This window comes from Ursus maritimus, unplaced genomic scaffold, assembly GCF_017311325.1.
Source record: "Ursus maritimus isolate PB19 unplaced genomic scaffold, ASM1731132v1 scaffold_2, whole genome shotgun sequence".
NCBI lineage: Eukaryota > Metazoa > Chordata > Mammalia > Carnivora > Ursidae > Ursus > Ursus maritimus.
This window is the reverse complement of record NW_024424452.1, coordinates 66,777,531-66,786,107: the sequence shown is the minus strand read 5'-3', so window position 1 is coordinate 66,786,107 and position 8,577 is coordinate 66,777,531. Positions and strand designations below refer to the sequence as shown.

Genomic DNA, 8,577 nt, shown 5'->3' with positions numbered 1-8,577 from the left:
GGTTTTGATGACCCAGTGCCGACAAGGTGGCACAGAACTTTTAGCTGGTTTGTTCATAATGTATCTAGCAGGGGCGGCTGGGTGGCTCAGTCGTTAAGCATCTGCCTTTGGCTCAGGGCGTGATCCCAGAGTCCTGGAATAGAGCCCCGCATCGGGCTCCCTGCTCCACTGGGAGCCTGCTTCTTCCTCTCCCGCTCCCCCTGCTTGTGGTCCCTCTCTCGCTGGCTGTCTCTCTGTCAAATAAATAAATAAAAATCTTAAAAAAATAATAATGTATCTAGCAGGGGCTCTGGTTTCTCCAAAACGCACGTGGCAGGGAAGTAACCTTGAGGAACACTGAGATGCCACTTGCAACATTACACTCAGGCCAGTGAATTATCACGTAAGACAGGCAGCTGACAAATGCCGTGTGCTTGAAGTCACACTCACATGGTGGCTTTCTGCACAGGACACGGCAACAAGTTCTAAAGTGTGGGCCTCTAACCAGGCCCTGCTTCTCAGAGTTGCAAACAGTGGTGAATGTTCGCACGTGTCCACTTGGAACAAGACATTCTGCGGAAAGTTCTTCAAACCACGCTAATCGGCCAATCGGATTCTTTGAACTACTGTTGTGCTTTGAGTGTTTTCCTTCCCGATGGCTGTGTGGGAACAGGATACAGTTCTCACCTCTGACTCCTTTCAGTTAATAATGAAAAAACATTTTTAAAGGCCGGGCTCTGAAATTTCATTATATGACATTATAAAAACCAGCTATCCTGTGCAGCTCTGTTTGAATAGCAGCCGGAGAGAGGATTTTATTTAATAAAAGTGTAGTAAGAAGAGGGCCTTGCTTTTTCTACGTTAGTATAGTTGAGCAGGCACACTCCCGACAACCTCGCGATCCCACTCGGAGAGAAATGTTTGCACGAGCTGCGGGAGACGTGCATTATAATATTCATAGAAGCATTGCTCCTAGTAGCAATACACCGGATATGGCCCGATGTCCATTAAGAGTAGAATCTATAAATAAAACCGTGGCCTAGGTCTATGACAGAATACTACACAGCAGGGAAAACGAATGATCACTACACACATTCATGTGCGTGAATTAAACAAATATACGGAATTTTAAAAAAATCACAGAAGAACACATACAGTGGGGTTCCATTTATATAACGTTTTGAAGTAAGTAAAACCAAACAACATACTGTCTAGGGATGGCTATGCGGGAGTAAAAACCATCCAGAAAAGCAAAGGGATGAGGGGCACAGCTCAGGACGGCGGCATCCCCGGGGTGAGAAGCTGGATGGCCCTTCTGGGGACCTGTACCTGTTCTATTTTTTAAGCTGGGTGGTGGGTACAGGGAGGTGCTCACTTTACTATTTTTTATTTTCATTTATTTTAAAAGATTATTTGTCAGAGAGAGAGAGGGAGAGGGAGAGCACAAGCAGGGGGAAGGGCGTCGGGGGTGGGGAAGGCTCCCTGCTGAGCAGGGAGCCTAATGTGGGGACTTGATCCCAGGACCCCGGGATCATGACCTGAGCTGAAGACAGACGCTTAACTGACTGAGCCCCCCCAGGCGCCCCACTTTACTATTTTTTAAAGTGTATACATGCATCCTCTATATTCCTTTGTATATAAATTCTGCAACAAAGATGCTGTTTGAAAGAATGAATGGGACGTGAAGGTGTAGGAACTTATGTTGGGGAGAGAAATAGGGAAATGGGGTGCTGTTACAGACGAGGGGGTCCAGGCAAGGTTTGTTTTCGGTTTTCGGTTTTCGCTGAGAAACACGGAACATATTTTATGCTGACAGACAGAAATGATGCAGTGGAGAAAGGGAGGTCGGTGTTTTGAGTGGGGGGAGGGATCAAGTCGGAGAAAGTACTTGGCAGATGGGGGGGCGAGGGGGTCCAGGGCCAAGGGCGGGATTGGCCTCTGGGGACAGTGAGAGCCCTTCTCCCACTGTGACAGGGACAGTGGCTCCGGGTTCAAACTCAGGTGTTTGCAGACTGGGAAACTGGAGGTTGTGAGTTAACAGGCGGCACGGGGCGCCCGAAACCCCTGTCCATCCCGACGTGGAGACGGCACCAGGAGCATCCCCACTTCTACTGAGGCGACCCTGCATGGGCTCCTGGATGGGGGCTGGTCACCTGAAAGGCCAAGAGATGATTAGAAGCTTAGAACTTTCACCCCCCACACCCCCACTTATCCAGAGAGGGGGAGGGGCTGGACATGGAGGTAATGGTCGGTCCTGCTTGAAGACTCCTCCATAAAAATCCTGATGGCACAGGGTTTGGGGAGCCTCCAGGGGGTAGACACTTCCACGTGCGAGAGGGTGACACACCCCGGTTCCATGGGGACAGATTTCCCGCGCTTGGGACCCCCCCAGACCTCACCATGTGTATCTCTTCATCTCACTGTTCATCATGTCCTTCATCGTGCCCTTTAGTCAGCTGGTAAATGTGTTTCCTGAGTTCTGTGAGCTGTTCTGGCAAATACGGCAAATACAGCTCTAGCAAACAGAGCAAACTTGGACTCAAGACAGGGGTCGTGGGAACCTGTGATGTGCAGCCAAGTCAGACAGAGGCTGTGGTCACCTGGGACCTACCACTTGCGACTGGCAGCTGAGCCCTGACCCCGGGGGGCCTGCCACCACCTCCAGGTAGACAATAGCGTCAGAACAGAGTTAAATCAGGACACAGGATTGCTTGGTGTGGGGACCCCTCCCACACACACATGGTGACCAGGCGTGTGGGATGTGGAATGTTGCGTGTGAAAGTAGAGGAGGAGCACAGAGGAGGGAGCACTGGGTTTTCCTAAGACGGGGCCACCTGTCTTCGCGGTCTCCATGCTGGAAGAAGCACACGGCGGGTTCTCAGCTGACATGTGAAGACACAGGGGAGATCTGAAGTGACAGCGGGCATGGTGTCACCCAGAGCGTCAGACAGTGGACTGCAAGGGCGCCGGAGCCACACGGGCTGGTGGCCAGAGACGCTCAAGGAGAAGATTTAGCAGAGGGTCAGTCGCGGTAGCAACATGTCCAAGGTTCGAGTGCAGGTCAAGTGGGGCGGGGACACTGACAGTGGTTCTCAACCAGGGTCCCAATGCCTACCTCCTGGGGGTGAAATGTGTGGGGACTTTTGATGTGGCAATGACTGTGGAGGGGGCAGGACTGTCTAGCAGGAGGGACTGTCCAACCCCAGGGCCAACAGAGCCCCGGGGAGAAACACAGGGTGAGGGGACAGGATGGGTCATCTGTGTGAGCAGAGTCCCTGGGAATGAATGAGGACAAGAATAGGGTGGAGGAGAAGACAGGCAGGAGGAGGGAGAGCCGAGGGAGCAGCTGGGAGCACTGGGGAGCACGAGCTCAGCAGAGCTGGCGGTTTGGGAGGGAGGAGGAGGAAGTACGTGGAAGGTGCAGTGGCAGCTGGGGGGACACACTCTGGGGGTGTGCACCTGCAGGGGACAGCTGGGTTTCAGAGGAAGCAGAGGGCAGCAGACATTCGAAGAGGTGGAGGCTATGGGGCGCTTGCCTGTTGCAGACGGGGAGTCCCACTGGAAGGGTCCCGGCAGGGATGAGTGGCCAGGCATGTTCGGTGTGGCTGGGGGTGCAGACTGAGCAAGGGTGGCCCAAGAGCTTGGACTTCCAGGGACCACTGCCGAGGGACGGCCTGAAATGGGTGTGGTCCTGGGGGCCTCTCACAGGCAGGCGGGCAACGGCTCAAAGGACAGTCCCGAGTCCCAGTGCGTGCTTCAGGGGCTTCCAGGTCACTACGCCTCGCGGCAGCTCCAGCGGGGTCAAGTTTACGCTCCCGGTTTACCGGAATGCTCGAGGTTTTATACGGATTCGGTCAAGCCCAGGGGACATTCAGGAAATCCTACCACACCTCTACTGAATTCTGGAGGGAGTCAACGGCCAGGTCCTTCAGACGTCGTGTGAATGACACAGGACAGGCTGCCTGCCAGTCACCGCGTCTAGGAATTGTCATTTCTGTGGGCAGAGAAGGCTCGGGCCGCATGGAACGGACAGAGCAGGGCTTCTCTGACCTAAATGCCCACGTGAATCACCCGGTGTGTCCGTCCAGTCTCTGGAAACACGTCTCCATGACCAAGCTGAGAGGAGGATCGTCTTAGCTCTCACTAGCGCTCCCCTTGGCCTTGACTAGAAGGAAATGTGCCCACTGCCGTGTGCAGGGTCAAGGTTCGTTTGGAGTCGTTCGTTTTGGGGACAGGAGCAAAGGGATGAGTTCGAGAGGGCTCAGCAGTTCCCTGGGCTCACAGTCCGTGAGGAAGTCAGAGCCGCCCGCGTCTGCTACCTCTTTACTAGCGGCACGAAGCCACTCGTCTTTATAGCACAGATTTCCACACACTCGAACAAGGGCAGGATCGGGCGATGAGAACCTCAGGCGGATAACGGGCAAAAGAAAAGGCTACTGTGTGTCCGTGTATTTGGCGTCTTTGCAGGCAAGGCCAGTGCTTGACCAGATCTGAGTGTGTGACCAACTCGTTAGAGCCTGTTAGGACCCTAGTCAGTGTGTGGGGGGGTTCCCTTTGGCTCCTGCGCTTGAGGGGAGGACAAACGCCTTGTCCGTCGTTCCCTCTTAGCAGGGAGTGGACCGCAAGCTCTTATTTTAACAACACTTAACTCAAGAGACGTTCTCGAGTTAGTGGCGGAAACGCTACTCGGCTGGTACAAGAAGCCGAGAGGGGAAGGGTCAGGCCGGAGGTGCTGCACAGACGCGAACAGGTTTCTAGGAAACAGGGGGTCCCATCAGCCTGGCTCCTGCGTGCTTGATGCTCCAAGATGGGGGTGCGCGCGCACGTGCGGCGGGGGCGCCCCCCTGCGGGCCCTCCCCTGCACTCAGGGTGGACAGCAGAGGACGCGTCTCCCCTCCCAGCCTGCTTCACGGCCCGGGAGCCGGGGAGGACACCCGCCGCCGCCGTGAGGAGTGTGCTTATGCTCTGGAAGCTACGCACCTGGCCCGCGGACTTGGGCTCAAGAGCGAGCACGCGAGTCAGTGCGAGGGTTCGTACAAGAGGGCCGCCCGCATCCACAGAGCAGATGCGGGCCTCGCGTTTTAAGGGTCACCGCCCACCCTCCAACACAAATACGTCACGGCTGTCGTCAGAAAGCACTAGAAAACATTTCTTATAAAAGTATTTTTTTAATAAATCGATGTATTTCAATGTTGTTAACATGATAGCCCAATGCTATATCAAGGTAGCAAAAGTGAAATTCCTGGTATTTTTTTTTAATATAAACACTATGAATGACAGTACATATGCATTCAACTTCACAAGAAATTATCTTCAGGTTCATGAAGATTCTTTAACAGCTGTAACACCTCTCGGACAGTGAAGATGTGTATCGACTGTGTAGACAAGGCGAGTCTAATCGCTGAGCCGCACCCTGCGACCACACGGAAGGGAAGAACACGCGACGGCAGCATGGTCGGCTTGCCGAACAGAACCCGAAGGAAACACAGCACGTATCGAAACGACTGAGATTCTCGCAGAAATGGAGCCATAAGAAGACACACGGATTCGAGCCCTGAAGCAGTGAATGTGTTTCTACCCGTTTTGTGATGGAGAGAAGCCAGGGACCCGGAGCTGCGCAGCTGTGTGGAGTGTGGACTCTCCGCTACGCACCATGGCGCCCACCGGCCGCTCTGTGCAGACGCTGGTGAAGGGAACTGCGCTACTGCCGTGGCCACAGCAGCGGCTGGCTGGGGTCCAGGCCTCCAGTGGAGGCTCCCTCGATGCCACCTCCTACAATTCCAGAGGCCGCTTTCCAAAGCCGATGCCCCTTCTTAGGGTCAACAAAACCAACCAACCAACCAACCAACCAACCAACCAACCCAAGGGCACTGAAAACCAACCAACCAGTAGCTTCTGACCCTCTCACATTCTGTCACTGTCCAACCCATCATCAGAAATGTGTTTCGCTTGGTTACAAGTACAAAGACATCCCTGACTCCGTCATGTCACGTGTCTCTTAGTGACTGGATTTTTCTGAACAGAGATCAGGCTGAGAACACAATTCTTTCCCGGCAAGGGCAAGGAAAAGCTGGTTAAATGCTAGTCCAGGAAGTCCAACCTCAACTCTGAACTATAGACGGGAACTGGTTTAAATGAGATTTTTCTAAAGTAATGACATTTCTTTCTTTTTCAACCTCAAGTACAACTGGATTGCGAGCAATCTCACCCCCAAAATGTTATCTGCTGATCACTAGGATGATAAATGGCGTCAGGCCACTATTTATTTTTACCAAGCCCCTTCACGCTATTTTTCACGCCAAATGCCGCAGATGAAAGTAAATACAACAGAACAACGGTGAAATCAATTGTGTGCTGAGGGGCTGGATTCCGGATCAGCAGAGACGGGGTGTTCCTGGCTATTCACCAAGATGGGTCTAACGGACGGCCACTCCTTTACGTGGGTCAGCAGCACACACTAAAACCATGTGTATCTCAGGGGATGAGAAACAACTGCCACCCACCGCGTTGTTCAGAAAACATCCCAAGCGGACCACCTCAGACGCTTCCCACTAACCTGCTTTGGTACCCGGACCCTCCGCTGGGGGAACAGACACACGGCCAGAGTCTTACTGTTTTAGTCTCAATCTCCCTTTTAGGCCTGAACCAAGTCGACTTCTCGCAAAGATCATACACTCCCTTCTTCCTTCTGTCATCTCTCTTAAACGAGGGCTCTGCACCCTCCAAAGAACGGAGGCCAGAACTGTCAAGGCTTTCCTCTACAGAAACAGAACAGTCAAAAGCATAAAGTAGGTTAAGTGGCTTCGTTTTCCTCGGGTCAAAGCTTCTAACCCAAGGTTTGGTTTCCCTAGGAACAGGGTGTGCTTCAGTTGAGAAAATGAATCCAAATCAGCTGATGGAAAAGTTAAAAATGTCCTTTACTGAAAGATATGTATCTTTACAAAGAGCAATAGCAAACAATCCAATCTCGAAGTTTAAACAGAAGCAGGTGCCTGTAAGACCGCGCTCTCCATAAAGCTCAAGCCGCTGCCTCGGGTAATTTATGTGCTGCATCCAATACTCTACGGAGGACATTCATTCTTAAGGCAGAAAAACTGAATCTGACATGTAATGACTTGGCTCTTACATCCAAGGGTCAAACTGGGAGTAGATTTGAGCAGACAGAGTCCTTGCTAATGAGGACTTATCTGCGGTTGACAATTTCTTGCTCAGAGTACGTTCTGGAAGAGACACACTGGAGAGAACAGAAAAAGATGAATTTTAAGAGACACGAGTATCTTTCAACAAAAAGTCAATGAGACTCGGTTTTCGACGATGAGGGGACGCTACTCCCATCACAAGCCAACGGACACCAACACTCTGTCTGAAATGGTACAAAGAATGGCAGAATATTGAATGATTCGCTTTATGGAGAGTGTTACTTCAGACTCGTTTTCAAGGTCTCGTATAAAAAGGCAGCCTGAACAGTTAGAAAGCAGTTGAATGTCAACTCACGCCACGACTCAGATGGCTGCCACTTAGGTCTTCCTACCCTGTCGTCACACCCGGTGCAGGGAGGAGGGCAGCGGGATGTATGAAAATTAAGGTGAAGCCCCCAACACGTGTGCAAAAATACTCCTTAGTGACTAGCAAGACTATCTTGAACGGAAACCATCGTAACTACAGACGGACGCAGGAAGGGGCCAGCCTGCTGGGGTGGACCGGGATTCGGGATGCAAGCCCCCCGGACCTGGGGGAGCCCGGGGAGCCGTCGCCCTTGGCCGCGGGGGCTCCTTCCCCTCCGCGTCCTGAACGTGAACAAAACCAAACACCAACCTAAAAGACCACCTAAAAGACCATTCTCGAGCGGGTGGCGGGGCCTCTGACCGCCCCAGTGCCTCCGGTGTGCCCAGCGTGCCCACCGGCAACGGTCAACGTGCACAAAGACGACCCGCCTCGCTGCGAAGCCAGAAGGTTTTCCCCTCTCACCGCGGCAGGAGTCTGTGCGAGATTTGTAAACAGCGATACAAAATACTGTAAACATAACTTAACAGAGCTCGTATAAAACAGAAGTAAATCCGAATTTACAAGTGGGTTAAAAAAACCAGAGGGCAGCTTCATACAAAGTTCTCCCTCCTGCGCCAAGTGATTCTTTTGATTACAAATATAATCCTGAGCTGAAAAACGGGTTTGGGGAGAGCCGTCTTTGCATACGAATGTCCAGAGGACGCTTACTCTTTTACTTCTCTCTCGCTGACAGTCCACGGTCAGGGACAGCTCTGAGGGTGTGACTTTGGCCACGTTTACAGTTTTGTGTGGCGCCCGGGCCGGGGGCCGGCAGCGGCGCTGGCCACGGAGGTGGCCACGGCGGCGGCAGCGGCGTCCTCGGCCTCCTCCAGCTCGTCCCGCAGCTCCTGGCTGACGCTGGACTGCAGCGCGGCGGGCGTGAGCCACTCCTTCGGGAGGCAGCTCTGCAGGAAGGGTATACACGAGCTGAAGTAGGCCAGCCGGTTGATCCAGCGAGGGATCTCCTTCCCGCAGAGAATCTACAGACCAGAGAGGGTGTCGTGTTAGGTGAGGGCACTGAGGTGGGCCTGGTCCGGTGCTGGGGGGGGGGGG

General features: G+C 53.0%; 1 protein-coding gene across 2 annotated transcripts in view; it reads right to left on the bottom strand.

Annotated features, from left to right (window-relative positions):
- Nucleotides 1-5,138: 5,138 nt before the first annotated feature.
- DESI2 (desumoylating isopeptidase 2) overlaps nt 5,139-8,577 on the bottom strand; it is a 44,626-nt gene continuing 41,187 nt past the window's right edge. For both annotated transcript variants that reach the window (XM_040636081.1, XM_040636082.1), the window contains exon 5: nt 5,139-8,504. In XM_040636081.1, coding sequence (XP_040492015.1) covers nt 8,262-8,504 — 243 coding nt within the window. In that variant the 3' untranslated portion in view covers nt 5,139-8,261. The remainder of the gene's footprint in view (nt 8,505-8,577) is intronic.